Genomic DNA, 20,445 nt, shown 5'->3' on the forward strand with positions numbered 1-20,445 from the left:
CAAACCAGAATTCCTTCTGTGAAGCTCAAAGTAAACTTTTCCATTTTCTGGTGGCATACAGCTATGACATGCATCTAACAGCCAAAGGGAAAGTCACATTCAAGCTGAAGTTCTCTGTTCCACTGATTTCTGTGGATTTTATCTTCTGTGTCTAAATTCATGATGTAAAGCACAGCAGATATTCGCTTAATTCAAGAGCAAGTTTATTTCCACACCATTCTCAATAGACTAAAAATGGCATCAAGAAATAGGAGCAATGTCATAAATAAAGCCTGTCAGAGGCTCAAATTAGAATAATAAAGGCGAAAACAGTTCAGACGTGAAGGTATTTTATGTTTTTGAACTGAGTGCAATTCACTTGCAATCACTCTTTCAGGTATTCCTCTGAAATGAGCATTCTAATTTTCCCCTGGACATAAGGAACACAAGGGTTTGTTTTGGCTTTTTTTTTTTTTTTTTCCTTCTGGGGGTTATTCAGCTATTTCCCTACAGGGTTAAGGCTATTGAAAGAGGGAACTAGTATTATTAGATTAACTCAAAATATCACAATTAAGTCAATGAATTGAAATAAATAATAAAAATAGAAATTCTCTGGCAAGACTGAAGCAGAATATCAGTATAACCACCAGTATAAAAGGCACCTTAAGTATCACGTCTGTCATTATGGATACATCAGCTTTCTCTCCCCACTTCTAACAGTTACATGAAGTCACTCCTCTGTTATTGCATCGTATGTTCATGACAAAAACCCCATCTAAGCAGTAAATGGAAACTGAAAAAAACCCATCTGAAACATGAATCTTCGTGAAATACAAGCCTGTGTATCACTCAGAGATTAGAAACAATAAGCAGTTGTCAGCCTTGGCTACAGCACCTAAATGGTGGTATGTTGATGGAAAAAAGCACCTGGGAAGTTCACAGAAGCCATCTCATTTCTCCCACTTGTGCCGGGCAGCACTGCACTTACCTGCGCTTTGCAGCAGCTCCTGATGGGCTCCCGCTTTCTCCTCTACCGCGCCAGCGCCGCTCTGCTCAGCCGGGAAGGCGCCGTGGCTGCCACTGCTCGTGCTGGGTGCTGCGGGAGGGGGCTCGGGGACGGTGGGGGGGGTCACGGCCGGCAGGGCGCTGGCAGGGGGGGTGCTCGCCAGCACGCCGGGAGACGCAGCGGCAGGAGCGGCAGCCGCAGCGCCGACGCTCACATTGCCAGGCCCAGAAGTGCTCTGTTTTATAAGGTTGGGTGCTGGAGGCGTCACAGTTTCAGTATCTAGTTCTGCTGGTGATTGCTCTGTTCCCAAACTATTTGGGACCGACGTTTCTAGTCCCTGACCTTCTGCTTCTCCATCCAAAGCATACTGCTCTTCCCCTTTCTCAAGGGAGCCGGTGACTTTCTTGCATGCTTTAGTCAGCAAGAGTTGGCCAATCTTGTCTACTTTTCCCTTGCCCTTACTCGATGAAACAGGACTGCGTCTGTTCCCAGATCCTGGGCTACTCGTAAGAAGGGGTGAAACAACCGGTCCAGGCTGCGTTGCTGGAACAGAGCACTGATCACTCGACCTGCTGCTCTGAGAAGTCTCCTCTGGGCTGAAGTCTTTGACTTGCTGAGCAGGAAGGTGTGAAGGAACACTGGAAGAAGTTGCAGCGGGAGAAGGCAGCTGAACAGGAGGTGCCAAGGGGTTAAGAACCAGTGGCCTGCTGGTGGGAATACTGGAAACGGGACTGCTGGATGATGTGCTGGGAGGAGCCGGCCCGGAGGAGAACTTTATGTTCTGCGGTATATGCAAAGGACCAACAACCGCGACCGACTGAGGCATCAGACTGGAGTTAGAAGTCATTGGGGCTGCTGGAATCGTACTTGATTGAGAGCCCTTCATAACCTGAATTATTGATGATGAGTTTATAAAAACAGGTGTAATAAACTGCGGCCGGGTGTTTGACTGAACTGCTGACTGTCCCTCAGAAACCATAACTTTGCTCCCTACGTTGGGCATTGTGACAACAGTCGACACTAACGCAGGCTGCAAGTGAGATGGCAATGGTGCTGATGTATTAGCAGAAGATGTAATAGGGTTTGAAGTTACAAAAACTGTTATCTGGTTGGGGGGTAAAGGACCTGAAATAGAAGAAGAGCTGACAGGCCGCTGCATTACTGGAGCAACACTCTGTGCAACATTTGAGTTTATTTCTCCCAGTTCCTGGTGCCCTGGATTTGAACAGGGCTCATTATTCTGAGGCAAGGTAAGTGAATTAGATGGCTCTCTGCTCAAGGATGAATCTTGCAGTGGAGGAATGACAGCTATCTTCTTTAGCTCCTCACCCGTGGTGACTATTGGTGCCATTTCAAGACCAGTCAGCCCAGGGGGCTTAATGGTTACATTAGGAGCTCCAGAATTATCAAGAAGTTGACTTAAAGAAGTCGGTGCCTCCCTCATAGCTGGAGATACCACGGTTTTATTTTCCTCCAAGACTGGAAGCTTACTCGTGTCTAAGGCTTGCCCATCTTTTTTTGATTGTTCTTCTGGAACCAACATTTTCATTTCTGGAGCAGGGATACCTTTTAGTTCAATAGTGGGCTGGTCTTTGTTACCTTGGAGACCTTGTGCACTTTGACACTCATTATCTTGAGGCACACTGAGGCTCTCTTTATTGTCTTCAGGAATGCCAGTCATAGGTACAGAAATGGCAGGATTCTGATTACTTAGCATATTATTATTTTGAAAACTTGTAGTCACAGGTGTTGGCAAAGAAGAGGGACCAGCCATCATATTTCTTTGTAACTCCATGTTCTGCAAGAGAGATGGATTCTGCTGAGCTGTCAAGGATAATTTAGCTGCTTTTGAATTCTGTCTGCCAGGGCTTGGTGTAGTTTTCCTACTGGATCCAGGACTGGACCTTCGACTGTTGCTTGGACTTGCTCTCTTTGTTCCTCCAGCGCTGGTTTGTTTTCCTGAATTAATGACCACGCCTTCCAATTTGTGTGACTGTGGAGCAGCAAAACTAGACTGATTGTTCATTGTGAGATTTGATGGGGCTTGTCCAATGGCCTTCAAAGTAGTGGGATTAAGACCCTGCTGATCAAATCCTCTATTGAGATTAGGCCTGGGAGGTAAAGGAATATTAATCTGGGGCGGGAACAGACCAGCTATAGAAGCATTGAGTCTCTCTGGAGATAAGCTAATTTCTGACGGTTCTGTGCTAGGTGGACGGTTATTAGGAGTCTGAGGATAGTATGGCCTTGGGCTTGCTCTGTTTGGGGTTTTAGGCCTTGAAGTTTGTGATGGCGTGGCAACATTTGGAAAATGGTGTGTAAGAGCGCTAGGTAGAGAATTAGATTGCTGCTGGGGACTTGCACCTTGGGCAGTTGAAAGTGGGGATGGTCCTGGTTTAGGTCCCGTCATCATTAACTGGTTCTGTGAAACTACTAAATGAGATGTCAAATTATTCTGAGCTCCTGATGCTGGGGGGCCTTCAGGTCCACCTCCTTCTGGAAGGGAGGATACTGACGAAACCTCTCCAAGAGGTGAGCTGGAAGGATTCTGTACATTATCTTGATAAACCATTTTTCTTGCATTATTTCCCAGAGGAGGATTGCCTGGCAAAGAAATTCTTTGTTTATCAGGGGATGGAGGCACTGATCCAGGACCTTGGAGGTTAACCATTACTGGCATGTTACCACTCTGCTGCATTGGCATTCGCTGAGCATCTGGATTCAGAGGCCCTCTAGGTGGGTGAACTCCTTGTGGTACAGGAAGCCTGACTGCTTTGGGATCCTGCTGCATCATAAGCATCATCATCATCTGCTGCTGAGGTGTTTGCGGTGGTGCCTGGGCTTGCTGTGGTGGTGGCTGTGGCTGCTGCTGCGGCTGTGGCTGCTGCGTATGTGGCATGAGTTGAGGTGGCACCTGCTGAAGTGGTCTCTGTTCCACTGTCTGAGATGAATAACCTAAGATGACAAGATGATTCATTCATTAAAACCAAACAAAGATCAGAGAAAGCAGAATTTCTGTAATGAACAGGATCAGACAGAAAGTATGGCCAGGAGCCTGTTTATCTTATGCCAGAGCCACATTAATGACACAAGCTTTACAAATAATGACAAAGATCTTATTAATTCTTAAAAATATTTTTACTTAATGTATGAATGACTTGCATGACATTGAACAGGAGATCTCTTCGTGTACTGTATCAGCTACTAGCTGTTCCTCCAGGTTCATGCCACCTGAAAAGTCTCTGCAACTGTCCATAGGCTTGCTTTCACTTACAAATGCAGAGGTGGACTTTACTAATACTCCTTAAAACAAACTCAAGAGTTTGACAGGCCCTGTGGGACATGGACTAGCATACCTGCTACAGATCTGACACTTTCTAGTGTACAAGGTAGAATCTGCCATGTACTACTTGGCCAAAAATGGTGCTAAGAACCACCCGTGTGGCTTATAAATTCCTTTGCTGACTTTGGACTTAATCCTCCCTATGTGCAAAGGATAATTCTAACTGCAACCTCTATTTCTTAATTCTGAAACATCAGCTATTGGTTAATGCTAAAATTTTGAGGCATCAGTCTGTGCTACAGCTAGAAACACAGAATTTTTTATCAATTATGCTATTCCTGAATTACTCTACAGTATTCAATATGATACCTGCAGGATGACACATGAGAATGTGGCCACCTCTTCATTTTGAGCTAATTCAAAGAAAACACTTAAACAATGGTACCAATTAGTTACTAGGAGGAAAAAAAGCTTTGGACTTGAATGTGTGGTAATATAAATAAATATAATAAACAAAATAGAACTGTCACAAAGATCAGTTAAAAACTCTCCTATAGTTATTACATTCAGGTAATACACAGAAAAATCCTACTACCTGGCGGCCTACTTGCAAAATCTGAAAGTTTAGGGCCTGAATTATCTAAATTCATTCCTTGTTCTCCAGACATCGATGACTGATCACTCTCCTCCAGGCCAGAAGGACGTGGTTCTGAAGAACTGAAAGAAAAGTTAAGTGCAATTAAGATGCAGCCCTCATACCAGTGTTTGACTTCTGCTTCCATAACTAAGAACTCAAGTAATTCATTCCTAGCACTTTGCACAGACCTGCAAGTAACCCACTAACATGCAACAACACCTCTGGTATAACACGACAACTTGAACACAGAGCCCAGGTCTGCTGACAGTCACTCCTGTGCCTTCAATACGATCGACAAGGAAACAAGTTGCCTAGTGCTCTGTTGATCTTAAACATTTCTTTCCTTTGCTTCTACCTTGAATCTGAGTTTTGTAACTAAGAGAATGCCAATGGATATTCCAAAAAATACAGATCTACGTATTTAAACTAAACAAGCTTCCCTCAAATACTGCTGTGACATCTGTATAGGTAAGTACGTACCATGGGTAGATGGATAGAAATTTATTTTAATGGTAGCACCATTTCTTCCAGGATCGTACCCAGAAGGGACTAGCTCAGGGTATCGGGGACCTCTGTTAACATCACAGCAAAAACGTACTGACAGATCAGACATTATGTCACCTGCCAGAGCAGAGACCTTTGTGGGATACTGAGGCTCTGTAAGTGACCACAGAATCATGGAATGGTTTGGGTTGGAAGGGTCCTTAAAGACCATCTAGTGTAACGCCCCTGCCCTGGGCAGGGACACCTCCCACCAGACCAGGTTGCTCCCAGCCCCATCCAGCCTGGCCTTGAGCACTGCCAGGGAGGGGGCAGCCACAGCTGCTCTGGGCAGCCTGTGCCAGGGTCTCACCACCCTCACAGTCAAGAATTTCTTCCTAATGTCTGACCCAAATCTCCCCTCTTTCAGGTTGAAACTGTTACCCCTCATCCTAGCCCTACCCTCCCTGACCAAGAGTCCCTCCCCACCTCTCCTGCAGCCCCTTTCAGCACTGGGAGGCAGCTGTAAGGTCTCCCTGCAGCCTTCTCTGCTCCAGGCTGAACAACCCCAGCTCTCTCAGCCTGTCCTCACAGGGGAGCTGCTCCAGCCCCATGATCATCTTCATGTCCCTCCTCCGGACCCACTCGAGCAGCTCCATGTCTTTCCTGTGCTGGGGACCCCAGAGCTGGACACAGCCCTGCAGGGGGGGTCTCACCAGAGCAGGGTACAGGGGGGGGAATCCCCTCCCTCAACCTGCTGGCCACGCTGCTCTGGGTGCAGCCCAGGATGTGATCGGCTTTCTGGGCTGAGAGCGCACGTTGCTGGGTCATACTCAGTTTTTCACCCACCAGCACCCCAAGTCCTTCTCCAGGGGTACTCAATGCTCCATGAGACTCTCAAGAACAATTTATAACTGTTCAGATTCAATGCCCAATACTTCCACTGAATCAAGACAGCTTTTGGTGACTTAGGAAAAAAAAAGTTTCTATAGGTATCAATATATATGGTCAGAGATGTAAAGAGGGATGAAGAGTGAAAGACCTTAACTCCTTATTGGTTTCATGAATATATGAAGGCTGTAGGGAGTTCTACGTAATAAAAGCTCCGAGTTAAAATTAGAGACACCAAAATAAGCCCCCTGCCAACAAAGAGAGGCAGAATCCTGCAGAAAAGCCAAGGAGAAAAGAAATTTTTGGTAAAATACGAATCTGAAGTATATAAAAGCAGAGGCACCTATTTTACTTAATTTTACTTGAGAGTAACAGTTTCTGGCATCTGTATAGCTGACATGGAGAGACCCAGGCCTGTCCTAATGTCCTACTAACTACCCAACCAACGTGCAAAAAGCCGTCTGCGACTTAAAAGTCCCTGAACTTTCACAGGTCAAAACTGGGGAGAACATAAACCAAGAGAGAAGAAAGGTAAGAAACCGGGAAACACAGATCCATTCCAAGTACGGCTGCTGAGCAGGCAAGTATTGCCAAGGAAAGTATTTGGAGTTAAACCTTTTGTCTAATCCAGTACACCGCCAATTTTTGTGATGCAGTTGTTGTAGGCTTACATGCCTCCACCAACAAATTTGATGAAAACTGGCAAAATGCATACACATGCTCCAGAGCATTACATCAGCACCCACAAATGAACAAAAATTCTGGCAGCAAAATCACCCAGAGGAGCTGCAGCCTTTGATGTAGGTGCCAGCAATGTGAACTGCAGTAACTGCCTAAAACTGTGAATACAATCTTAAATCTGTAATTTTTGCCATTTGTGATTTCTTTATAATGGCGGGAGATTAAAAATGCTACAGTTAAAGATTAGATAAAAAGCCGACGCAGAGCATCACTGCACAAACAGGTTTAACCTAGAAAACAATCGTGTTGCAAAACCAATTCTCAGAAAACATCTCCTGCCAGATGGGTCTAATCGGGCAAGCTGCACAAACCTCGCAAAACAGACATGGGTTTTGTTTGCTAGCAAAGAAGAGCAGCTACTGCAGGAAAGACTGCTACTGTAATCGCTGGAAAATTCAAACAGAACTTGGATTTTTAATGTAGCTGAAATTCACTGGGCATATTTAGCAATCACCACCCATCAAAACCCCACAAATTCTGAACGCAAACAACAAGTGAGATGCTTGTATGAGAGGGACAAATATTCCACATTCATTCTTCTTTCCTATTACTCTGGATGTAAAAAAAACCCCAAACAACTGCACATCAGGTACAGTATGGATCGTCATACATGAACCCTTTGCTCCACCAGCTCCATTCTCAGCACAGCCTTCAGATACAAACCCCTTATCGGAGTGGAGAGAGAACTCCAGAAGAAAAAAAAAACCCAAATCCAAAGAACTAGAACAGGCTGCAGATGCTGAAATGAGGTGTGCAAAAACCAGACTCCAGTACAGACGCAGGCAGAACCAGCCCTGCCGACAGAGCAGGATGCTCTGCAACACCTTTTGCTTTTACAGAAAGGCGCTCGTCCCGTGATGCCAAGTGAGTTTCCCTTCCCATGCGCACGGGGGGGCTGTCGCCTCCAGCCCTACAGGTAAAGGCTCTGAATCTGGCTGAGAAAAACCTCCTTGTCCTGCAGCGATGTTCGCCATCTGCACACGACGCTTCACACTGGATACTGCAAATCTGAACGCCAGCAGCAATTTTACCAAGTGTGTTATTTCTGTTCTGCCACACACAGGATGTTTATGGCCTGTGCACAGGGGACGTTAAACAAGGGTTTGTGTATGTATTTAACAGAATTAACTAACGCGTTTTATCTATAACCACAGTTCAGCTAGCATCTTTCTCCTCAGTTTACACCCCATTACCTACAGTCTTCAGGCTCACAAAACAGACACAACCACTTTTAAACCACCTGCTTTTCCAAAATGTCCTGGTTTTCATTCCAATGCTGAGTTGCTCAATTAAAACCCTTAAAACTAGTTTAAACTCAGCTGAATAAACTCTCACCCTATCTACATTCCAATACACTCAGTCTACAAACCATACTACTAATGGTACTTTTGTCAGTATATTACTACATCTCAGAAATGATTTCTAAGAAAAAAAAAAAACAGAATCATTTTTAGCGTGTTTATCAAATTAGCTGCATTTCCACACAAGCTTTGCTGCTCTGAATTCTAAAATTTCTAAGGAAGAATAACAGAGAAGCCAAGATGAAAAGCATCCTACTTGCTTCTGATGCAAAAGAAAGTGATCCAAATCAGATTTAAAAGAATCAGCAATTCCAAGACAGGAAAATGCTGAGTTTGCCTGATGATGCTAGGGAAGCTAGGAGCGAAAGAGGCAGGAAGGTATTACAGCCAGCTTTCATTGCAGCTGCCCTCCTGCTGAAGAATAACGTCAAAAACATTTATAAGACAGCTCTCTTCTTAATACTCCTGCAACAATACAGTGATTAATCTATAGCCCATTAAGAAACAAAATGCTAATCCGTATCGGGTGCCAAAACAGCATTCTGCGGCTGGCAACAGCAAGAGAACGTTCACTGAAAATTTAAGTGATAGAGAAAGTGCAAAGTGGTATTTCCTTTGTCAAGTACACCGAAACCTGACTAAAAGCCTTATTTAAGAGACAGGAATTCTTTGAGTTGTCATAGCTCAAGAGTAAAGCTGTAATTTAGGCTTCTTTTATTGTGAATTTTTTTTTTTTTTTTTTTTTTTAACAAGCAAATAGTCTTGTGGGGCTTTGTAAACTCAGAGGAGAGCTTTATGTATGTTTACTAATATTCCCAGGCTACACTGAGCTGGGTGATCATCAGTAAGACCAATGAAAACAAAATCCTAACAAGGCTTTTCTTTAACGATTAATGGATTTTCTTTTCCAAAGAGAGTGCCAACTCATCTGCTCCCTCTGAATCCTTTGTCATTTCCATGGCAAGACAGCTCGCAACAGTAGTGGTTATTATTATTTTATTGGAATCTACTTAGAATTGAAGCAATTTAATTTTTACACTTAGCACCAGATCTTTCCTACCTAGAAATACAAAGCCATTTTTGTCTTTGATTTTGGTGAGAAAAAGAAAAAAAATAACCAACCCCAAAACTTTCCATAAAAGACGCACATAATAGTGACACAACAGGGCACTGCAGCCGGAGGGATCGTGGCTGTCCACAACCACCCCCGTGGGCACGAAGGAGCACTGCTCTACCCATTGCAGAGGCTGACGAGCATAACTAGTTAGGCACAGCCAGAGAAGAGCTGGAATTGCAGTTACGGTGTCCAAGTCACCCCGAAGTTGCGGTCTATCCACACGCTGCCCACTTGGTTTTAGCGGAGTGACTTTAAGCAGGCTTTCACAGCTGGCCATAGACTGGGTACTCCTTCAGATTTAACCTGGAATCACACGGCCTGGCTCGCAGCAGTGTTGAGCTGACAGGCCATACCACGGCCACATATAATTATATGCCAGGTACTCGAAACACTTTTCTCAAGGCCTATTAACCTAGCCTGCTTTGCTTTACCCTTGCTATGCAGCCTTTCCGTTGTGAAAGGCACGCAGTTAAGACAATTAACGATTGTCACAAAAGCTTACTTGCTATAGACGATGCGAGTCTTTTCAGTCCAGAACTAAAATGTCCGTGAGAAAGTTAATTCAATCTTCATGAGATTGGGATCTTGACATTGGGCAGAAAATGCAGGTTGGGGCTATGCACTGAATAACCAAGGGAAAAACCAAATATTGACCAGCCACTTAGTACTTTAATGCCATCCACTCTTTGCACTGACCTGGACATCTGTCTCTTGAAAAGGCAGCATGAACTTCAAGTTAAAGGCTTATAATGATTATTCCAAGGAGTGGGACTGGTGGAATCAGAGCCACACCAGTAACTTAATGTGCCATTGCTACCTTTTTGTTTGTTTTTACGAATTTAATTTTGAAATTTGGATATTCCTGTGTTATAATTTTCTGTGCAAAGTCTTCCCTTTTTTGTTTTTTTTTTTTTTTTCCTAAAGCAAACAGGAAACAATGCCCGGAAGTTCCATCAAGTGGACTCCTGTCAAAGCCCCTGCGGCTCATCTGCAGTACCAGAATAATTAGCTATAGCGTACCTGCCCTTACCATTTTAGCTGAAGAACGGTACAGCAGCAGCCGCCTACCACCCTGTAGCACAGGTATTAGTAGACTGTCAACAGCCAAAAGGTTACAGGACAGGGGGCCAATGAAGAATATGTCGGCCAAAGAGGAATGAAGAGATTCAGCAACCTTGTACTTCCACTAAACAGGTACATTCATTCACTATCTCAATATTATCCATTTGCCTCTTCCCTCTCAAGAGTTGTGGGTTTTTTTCCTTCCTAATCTCTCCTAGGCCAGGAAGACCAAGACTGCTTGAGCATGTTACTCTCATAGGCAGAAAGTACCACATTCTTCCTAAATTCTAGCTGCAGCTTCAACTACAAGAGGAGTCCAGCTAAATTCCAGACAGAAACACGTCAGGGTATACATGTAATTCAGGAAACGACCCCCCAAAAATCTCTACTGCGCATGTTATACGGAGGCTTCTAATTCTTCTGAAAGTAATTCCCAACCTTTGATCATGGCTGTCAAGACTGCTTAAAAAAGGCAGCCTCCTCTTCCAAGGGCTGTGGCTCCACATGCCACATCCACACTTCCTTTACCCAGTAAACGTAAGGAACGGTGCTGTTATAATTAGGCTTATAACCGAGCTGGGATGTTTGCATGGTTTCTCTTTTAATCTTGAACTTTCCAGTGGCAGACTTGCCAGTGGGTTATCATTTAACTCTTGAGAGAAATCGCTAGAATACGAAATAGCACAGGTCCTTTCTCACACCACACTTGCTGAAAAAATATTTACAAACTGCCTATGGAGCTGCCCCTTATAAAAACAATGTGATATTAAACCTACGTTGTTTGTTCTAGTTGTTGATTATTTTTCTTCTTCCTTGGAGGCTTCTTCTTCTTCGGCTTATTGGCATTCTGATTATTTTGTTTGTTGTTCACACCGAAGTGTCCTGCTGATATATCGCTTTGTAGAAGGTTAACCAAGAGCGGACTCGTGAGTGTAACATCTTTATTGACAGGAAAAACAGGATTCTGCCCACAGGAAATCTGATTCCCATTTGGTGTTCCACTAAACCCCGTATTGAAAGGCAGCCCATGGCCAGAGAAATGACTCCCTGAAGCGTTGTTGTTTCCTTGCATTGTTTGCATATGAGAAGGCACCATGTTCGGCTGCTGCACAGGAACATCAGGTAACATCTGCGTCAAGTTCACATCATTATTTGTCGTAGCAGTAGTATCCCCAAGTTGCTGAGATATGTGAGGACCAGGTCCAGTGGGTCTTAACACTTGCCCTTGAATTCCCATAACCTGAGAAGGATTACCATTCACAGGGCCTTGCTGCGCCATCATCTGCCCAGTGAACGGCACCATGTTTCCTTGCATGTTTGGGGTTGGTCCTCTCATCAGTTGAGCTGGCCCCGTCATAACATTGGACTGGTTTTGAGTACTAAAAGGCTGTTTATTTCCTTGCATCTGAGTGGTCATCATCTGTTCCATCATCGAGTTTTGCTGTAACAAGACCTGGCCCTGAGGTCCCATCATCTGATTGTGTGTAGACATCATCTGTTGTCCCTGCTGGGGAATCATCTGTTTGGGTGGGGTCATCCTTTGGGGAGAAGGACCAAGATTTTGGTTTTGTGGTGTCACCATCATTTGGCCTTGTGGCATGAGCTGAGTTCGAGAAAGTATCATCTGGTTTTGAGGGTTCAGCGATCCCTGAGCCTGAATGTTTACCATCTGTCCTTGAGAGGACACAATTTGCTGATGCATTCCCATAAGCTGTGACTGTGGTCCTTGCTGAGGCTGCCCCTGTATGTTGCCCATGTTAACTTGAGGCACCCCACTAGCACCAGCCTGCTGGTTGTTCATATTTCCATGAAGTCCCATTAGATTGGTCTGCATCATACTTGGTGGGCCATGTGGTGCTTGCATTTGATTTTGAGAAGGTCCAGATCCTTGGCCACCTTAAAAAGAAAAATTGCCAGTAAGAAACTGACTGGAGTGGTATAAGCATTTTCACAACTTTTGATGGTGAGTAAGTACTCCAAAACTGTCTTCCTCCCTTTTCCAATGAACTGGAATACCTGACATATTTGCAGTCCTGTGATGCAATGTTTGATGCTATGTTTGATGCTACAGATAAATGTTAGTTGTCAAAACAGAACATCATACTTCTCAAAATAAACACTTAGACTGGCAATAATAAATAAATAAATAAACAAGCACTTAGACTTCCTGGGTACCCCAGTGCAGAAGACATAATAAAAATTTCATTTCAGTTGCTATCTATACTTAAGTTTGAAAATCTTCCAGAATATCACCTAATTCAAGAGAATAATTCCTAACCAAAATAAGCTTCAAACCTTGAGGTTATTTGATAATGGGTTAAAAAATAAATACACACAGAGTACTGATGAAATGAGATTATCAGGGTACCCATAATCCAGACAAAAGACTAAAAATCAAACTGTTAAATGGAGACATTTGTGAACTAAAAATTTAATTTCTACAGGACTGACTGTATGTAGACTTCCAAAGGTTTTGAAGGAACTAATAAAAAATCTTTTCAAAGGAAAAGAAGATTATTTTGTTGTTCTGCTTCTAAGATAATAACACTTTCCTTTTTTTCCGGACAAGAAGTTCCTTTGTGTTGTAACTTTATTACCCCTAGCCTCTAAATTTTAGGGCTTCTTCCATCCAGTTTCTTAACAGATACTTCTGGATCCTTGTATCACCGTCCTAATCAATAACAGTTGGGTCATTTGAAAAATACGAGCAGCTTCCTGCTTTTCTGTTCCTCATTTAGCAATACTCCCAGAAGGCAATGCCCCTGCAGCCCCACCTAGCTAACACCCTGTCGACGACAAGAGTTTAACGTTTCACTATCTATGTTACACAAGTAAAGGCATCATTATCTACTGAAAAGGAAAAAAAACTGAGGAACGCCACATTCCAAACAGACCTGTGTGCTGCACGTTTTGGCTAGTCTGCAGCTGCGGCGCTCCGCTGTTCACCGGTGTTCCTGGAGCTGTGGAAGGCACCTGACCTTGCATGAAGTTCTGGTTAGCCTGGCCTGCAGGGAACCCTGGGGGGAGGCGCTTGGGCATTCCTGAACACAAGAATTGTCTTATTAGTAAGTATGGAAAACAGGAAGAAGGAAAAATTAAAAAATTTTAAAAATCTGTAATTGGAGTATGAGAGGAAGAATACCTTGAGTCTGTACCTTCACATTACAAGTTTAGGCAGAAAGCGTTTTTTGCCAATATGCAAAACCCACTGAAGACATTTATAGTTCTAATTCTGCCTAACAAGCTGCTATGACTCAGTTCATATTGTAGTTTCAGTACACAACTTACCCCACAGAGAAGGGAAAAGTCCATGTTTGACTTTTCAGAAACTAGAAATTAAAGAAAGAGTTTAGTGGTTTCTTCGCTCCTGCATCTCACCTCTCATCAGGCCCTTACCTTACTCCATGTATGCCAACACAAATAACTTGCATTTGTGTTACAGTGATGGGCTCCTCTCAGCAGCTCTCACCGTAACACACTGGGTACACGCTCCTCAGCACTCCTCTGTGCTGCTGCATGCTCAAAATCACTCCTCAGCCCCGAGGGGCTGGGTAACCTCACAAGACAGCCCGTCCACAGTCCAGAACGGCGGCTCCTTCTAGTAACCCTGCTATTTCTACTGCAAAAGCAAGTAATTCTGTCAGGCCCCCAACCTGGCACAACGCCCACACTTGGACATATCAAAACATCACCGCGGCCCTGGGACAGGGAGGAACACCTTCCCCTGCCTCCTGACTTGAGCAGCAGCGTAAATGCCTTTCACAGAACCCACTTCTTTTTAAGTCACGGTCAAACAGACGATGCCACAGACCTAGGAGCAGCCCTGTCCTCCCTTATTTTTCTGAGCCGCAATACACAGGGAGAATTTGACTTTGGTTCCTTCTGCAGTTTCAGCTTTCTTTCACACTTCATTGTATTGCTGGTGTTAATTAATCTGGTCTTAGGTTTGTAATTAATATTTCAAGATAATCAAGTTTACAAGTCAAACAATAAGGCACATCTGCAAATATGGAACGTATGCTTCTTGAAACATCACATGACCGGACTCTAGCTTTAGTTCTGCTAAACTTTTAGGAAGGTTTTGGACATAGAAATGCTTGAACTGAGAAACAACAAGTGTTAACTTGGCCTATTCAAAATGTAACATAAACTTTGACTTGCTAAATTAACTAGGCAAAATGGAAAGTGTTTGAATGTATTGGTTTACACCAAACCTTTAAATGCAACATGGCTTAAAAATGGAAAAAATCTGTAATTACAACTTAGTTAACGTAACGCAAGATGGCTTAAAAATGGATAGATGCACAATCATAACTTAATTAACATATAAATTGCAGCAAGAAATGTGCATGCACAGAAGCCAGACACAAAATATCAGCAACTGGAAGCAACACAGCCTTGCTGAAACCAACAGAATCCTGTCTTTTAATCAGCTGAGGATACAGGTCCCAACAAGATTACTGATTTTAGCAATAAGGCCTACAGTGAGTCCAAATAACGTATTTTGATAGTTTATTTGGGGTGTCATTTTTAACTCAAAAAAAGTAGGGTTTTGTTTGTAGTAGGTTAACTTATAAAGAAGGAGAATACAGAGGTTATATCATCTAGAGGTCATGGCTATGCACCCTACACGAAATGATTCCTGATGGGGACATACAGCTGGTGAGGCAAAACTGTAGGGAAACGTGACTAGAATAAATAACTGCTTCCAGATGGAGACAAGGTAAGAAATACCAAGTATAGGGCACTGGCAGATCCTAAGAACCGTCTGGAAGAGGAGAACTTTGAAACTGAGACAATTCATCTCCATCAAATTCATCTGAATTCAAAAAAGACCCATGGTACAGACAGTGAAAACAAGAAGCTTGCCCAGATCAGCAGACCAAGAAACGGGTACTCCTTAGAGCTTTTTGAGCAGGTTTCAGATGTACAGTGTGAGAATGTAAGAAACTAGAACATATATATGTGTGTGTGTACGTAGACAAAGAATATGGCTCATATTTTATATGTACAGAAAGAAAGTATTTCAAAGGCTTAAGCAAGAGCTTGTGTATGGGTATCTGGGAATCTGAGAGCAGCCATTCAAGAGAAAGATGAACAGGTAAGTGAGCAGAGAGAAGTGATACAAGTCTGACACAGAACTACAAAAGGCTCAAGGGGAAAAAAAACACCAAAGACACAAAAGAGATCCTGGGATTGACAAATGAAATTCCTTCACTGCTAGAGAAGAATTCGAGGACCAGTAGGTAAAAGATGTGAGTGCAGAGATTCAAGGAGAAAACTAAAGACAACACAGCCAAAGGGGAAGTTAAAACATCCTTTGACCTCTTAATTTTAGAACAGGGAGTATAACAGAAGAAACTGATGACAAAGACAGGGTCAAGAAGAGACATCCACAACTCAGGAAGATGCAAAATAATGCCTCACTTCTGTAGTAGAAAATGTAAATGGTGACAGAGGAAGCTGAAGGGAGAATGAAAATGTTTATTTGTTCCTATTACACTCTGTCTCAAAAAAATCCCCCCTCCCCAAACCCAAAAAAGAACCACCCCAAACCAAAACAAAAACCCCACACCATCTCTGAGTATCCTCAACTTGCTTACAGAGAACGGAAGAATGGTCAAGAGGACAACTGGCAGTCACAACCAGCAACTGCACACGCCATTTCTTTCTGCACTGACCCTGAGTCTACCCTTAGGTTCTCGCTGTGACGCTGCAAGACAGAGATAGGTAGCAGAAGTGAAGCGATGCTGACGCTAATTCACCCACAGCCACTCTGTACTCAACCTATGCCTTTATTCTGTCTTTTAAAGGATCTTTTCGAAACTAACAGCAACATCAGTTCTATCCATCTTATGTTTCTTTTCGTTTTAAAGTAAAAGGTCTCAGTACTTCTTACCTCCTAAACCAGGGTGTAAACCTTGTGGACCTTGGTTTTGCTGCTGCATCACCATGAAGTTGGGGGGTACGTTCCCCTGTTGCACCATAGGATTACGACTAGGAGAACTGACAGGCTGCTGAAATCCCTGGGGAAGCGTGCTACTCTGGGGAGGCCTTGGTCCCATCTGCTGCTGCGTCTGGTTAACTGTTGGAGATGATGCAGGAGATCCCTGCTGGAAGGAGGAGGGAGAGGAAGCAGGAGACTTGTTGGTCAGGTGGGGTTGTTGTAGTGGTGTAGGAACCCGTGAGGGCCCTCCCTGAAGGCTTTTCATCTGAGGAGCAGTGAACTGGCCAGGATTGCTCATTTGGGGAAAATTTGAGTGAGCCTGGGAAGCTTGCTGGCTTCCAAAAGGGTATGGAGGTGGTGGATGAGTAGGAGTTTGTACTGTTGCTAGAGATGGTCTTGCTTGAAGTTGCTGCTGTATTTGTCCAGGCAACGGGGCCTTTTTCCAACCCTGGTTTACTGTCAATGTACCCAATGCTCCCTGGGTTGGAGGAGGCTGAAGTGCTCCGGAAGGAAGCTGGTTCCAGCCAGGGGGAACTGGAACCTGTGCTGGTGAAGTAAATGAAGGTCGAATACCCTGCTGTGGCTGCTGATGTGGCTGGGGAGGACGTGTCTGCAACTGCGTCTGCTGCTGTAGCTGCTGAAAGTTGGCTGAGTTCATCTGCCTGTTTACAGGAACTGACTGCATTGAATGGAGCTGGGGAGCTAAAGATCCAGATGGATGATTTTGCTGCTGGATATTTAGCCCAGATAAGAGTGGGTCCATTGCATCTATTAAAATAGCAAAGAAAAGTAAAAAAAATAACCTACTGTAGACAAAACCCACCCCAAATCAAGAAAGTGTAAATTGCTTGCCTGCATTTGCTTACTCTGCATAAAAATTCACGCTCCAGTGTTCCAATTTCTCCCAACAGACATAGCAGACGATGCTATAAAACTTTTCAAAATGTTTGAGAATCCTGAGAAGCCAGGTCTTACCAATTTATAACTTCTACAATGAAGCACAACAGCTCTACAGCGCTGGTTGCTGCAGACTGATGTAGGCCGCCTACACGCTTGGAATCAGAATCACAGAATATCTCAAGTAGGAAGGGACCCATAAGGGTCATCGAGTCCAACGCCCTGCGCCTCGCAGGACCGCCCAAAACTAAACCCTACGACTAAGAGCGCCGTCCAGACGCTCCGTGCACTCTGCCAGGCTTGGTGCCGTGACCGCTTCCCCGGGGAGCCTGCTCCAGGGACCGACCGCCCCCTCAGGGAAGAACCTTCTCCCAACGTCCAGCCTGAGCTTCCCCTGACGCAGCTTCATGCCGTTGCCTCGTGTCCTGTCGCTGGTCACCAGAGAGAGGAGATCAGCACCTCCCCCTCCGCTGCCCCCCCGAGGAAGGTGCAGATGCGATGAGGGCACCCCTCAGCCTTCTCTCCTCCAAGCTGAACGAGCCAAGTGACCTCAGCCGCTCCTCCTAAGTCTTGCCCTCGAGACCTTCCACCGCCTTGGTCGCCCTCCTTCTGGACACGCTCTAGGAGGTCGATGTCCTTCGTGTGCTGAGGCGCCCCAAACCGCACCCGGTGCTCGAGGGGGGGCCGCGCCAGGGCGGTGCAGAGCGGGGCAGTCGCCTCCCTCGACTGGGCAGCGATGCTGGGCTTGGGGCAGCCCAGGGCACGGCCGGCCCTTCCGGCTGCCAGGGCGCCCTGCTGACCCCTGTTCAACTGGCCACCGACCCAAACCCCCGATCTCTGGCCGCGGGGCAGCTCGCCAGCCTCCTGTCCTCCAGTTTGTATGTATAACCCACTTGTTGGGGCTATTATCCCTACCAGTTAAAAACAGTGGCACAATGAGGAATTAAGGTAGTATTATAAACTAATATTCCCAGAATATTTAAAACATTTATGAAAAATGCTGTCTGTGAGAATAAATACTGCAGAGATCTACAGAAATTAGCAAGTACTGCCATCATTTTATGGAGGGACAAGTAATAACCCCCTTTTTCTGTAGTCCCCAAATAAAAGTAACTTGTACTGGTGGAATTATGAAGAATAAACCCTAATCATTCACACTGCCCAGATCCCCAATCCTTAAACTACCCCTCCTGAAAGGCAGGAGACATGTCTCTATTGGAGACATATGCCTCATTCAACCAATCCTTCTCTTACCTTTATCTAAACAGTCACAAAAGTTCTACTGCAAAAATACCGCTGCTGCTGCTCAACACATTTGAACAAAACACCAAGCAAGCTGGTGACTTACTCGGCGCCCAAATTATTTGAAAAGTTTTACCAGGTTAATGTGGGCAGGGAGTGTTCCACAGAAGAGTAACTCCCAGAAAGGGCAGGGGAAATACGCCAGGGCAATTCTGGAGGACTCTTAGGAGTACATGCTCAAGCCTGTGTGCTGAAGAATAAAACTTCAAGAACATTTTCAGGTCAGTACTGAGACTAAATTTTACCACCTGGCTGTGAGGAAGGCCGAGGTGTTCTCGGCTGCAGCTCAGCGCTAGCACCACTTGCCACCATAGAGGAGGGCACATTTCCACTCTGGGACATCATGACAGCTGCAGCATTGCTCATTCTTATTAATCCTTAAAAAATAAAAATAAAAATTATCAAGACTTGCAGCTTCTACATAGAGAAGAATTTTAGATTTTTTTTTTTTTAACAAGAAAAAGTTGTATTTGTTAATAAAACATTTCTTTAGACTTTAAGAATTGTTTGTCCGAAATAACCCGAGGACACATATCTCTGTCTGAAAGCTTTGATTCTCTGGTACAAAACAAAGAAGTTAAGGTCATGCTGAAGCTTTTCCTTCTACCAACTCACAAATTATTTTGAGCCTGACTTGCCACTAAGGTCACCAAGTGACAAGAGTGTATCAAAGTTATACATGTACTAAGGTTTTTGTGAAATCTGAAATGAGAAAATAACCGAGGTGGTGTAACAGAGAAAAATGTCAATGTTTCACTTCCATAGGCTGCTATTTTATAAAATAGTTGACATTGTTGGCCTGCTGGTTATATTGTTGTGATATTTATACTCTTCACCTGTTGACCTGCAGGCAGGAAATGAAGCTCGTGATCCTCACAGGGAGGACTAGAGCAGCTGCTTTCAAAGTAAACCTTTCCTTAAATGTTTTACATTTCTCGTTAAGCACAAAGATTTAACTATTATTTAATCAGGTTTCTACAGAGGTGAAATGTTCTTTCCATTCTGTCTCATCAACAGCCACACAGGCTTCTTACATTAACTCTGACAAAAAACACTCATTTTTTTTAATTGCTTAAAATCCTGTTTACTAAGGATTTAGTTTCTTTTGCCTTACGATTCAGCTACTAAAATAAATTACACAGTAGCTTTCTTTTAACTTTTCATAAAATCTGACTTTGGTAGTTAAAAATTACTTATGCACATACAATGCTCTAAAATGTAGAGTTTAATAAAACTACACCTCCCCATGAAAATTAATATTCTATGATCAGATCCCAAAAGTTTATCAGGAAACCAAAAGAGAGACTAACAATGACAGTGTCTTGTCCTTCCTGTAACGATAATGGCTTTAATCTAAAGAAGTCTATTGTTGGACACCAAATAAAGGCTTACGCTCTATTTCATAAAAGTAGCCAGACAGAAAACTGTGATAGCTTGTGCACATTTCAAAGTGAATTCATTGTACTAGACGCATCGATTTTAACAGTCTTTATGTAAAAGAAAGAAACAAAACAAAACAAACCACAAGCACAAAACCAAAACCCCAAACCACCAAACCCTCAAAAAAACCCAAATCAAACCAATCTGCCCCACCCAAATCACACCAATGTTTGCGGGACAAAATGCCGCCAACAATTTTGTTTCCTTAACGTGGGACATGGTTTGACAGCACAGAAACAAGAACACACATTAATTAAAATGGCAATTACAGTTCTGCAAACAAGAGTTGCTATAATGAGTGAAATGTTATGATTAGCTTAGTAACAAATTTCAAAGTGCATAAAGCTAAACAAATAAAAACC

General features: G+C 43.8%; 1 protein-coding gene across 3 annotated transcripts in view; it reads right to left on the reverse strand.

Moving 5' to 3' along the window:
* Positions 1-20,445, reverse strand: part of NCOA6 (nuclear receptor coactivator 6) — a 33,895-nt gene that overhangs the window by 9,326 nt on the left and 4,124 nt on the right. The window contains exons 4-9 of one of the 3 annotated variants that reach the window (XM_086474964.1): positions 18,892-19,020; positions 16,397-17,212; positions 13,392-13,538; positions 11,274-12,393; positions 4,864-4,985; positions 968-3,940 (exon numbers count right to left, since the gene is read on the reverse strand). In XM_086474964.1, the coding sequence (XP_086331090.1) occupies positions 968-3,940; positions 4,864-4,985; positions 11,274-12,393; positions 13,392-13,538; positions 16,397-17,212; positions 18,892-19,020 (5,307 nt within the window). Of the gene's footprint in view, positions 1-967; positions 3,941-4,863; positions 4,986-11,273; positions 12,394-13,391; positions 13,539-16,396; positions 17,213-18,888; positions 19,021-20,445 lie in introns of all 3 variants that reach the window. The other 2 variants (XM_086474963.1, XM_086474965.1) reach the window with 2 other exon arrangements.

The sequence above is a fragment of the Leptosomus discolor genome, chromosome 17 (assembly GCF_034619465.1).
Source record: "Leptosomus discolor isolate bLepDis1 chromosome 17, bLepDis1.hap2, whole genome shotgun sequence".
NCBI classification, from domain to species: domain Eukaryota; kingdom Metazoa; phylum Chordata; class Aves; order Leptosomiformes; family Leptosomidae; genus Leptosomus; species Leptosomus discolor.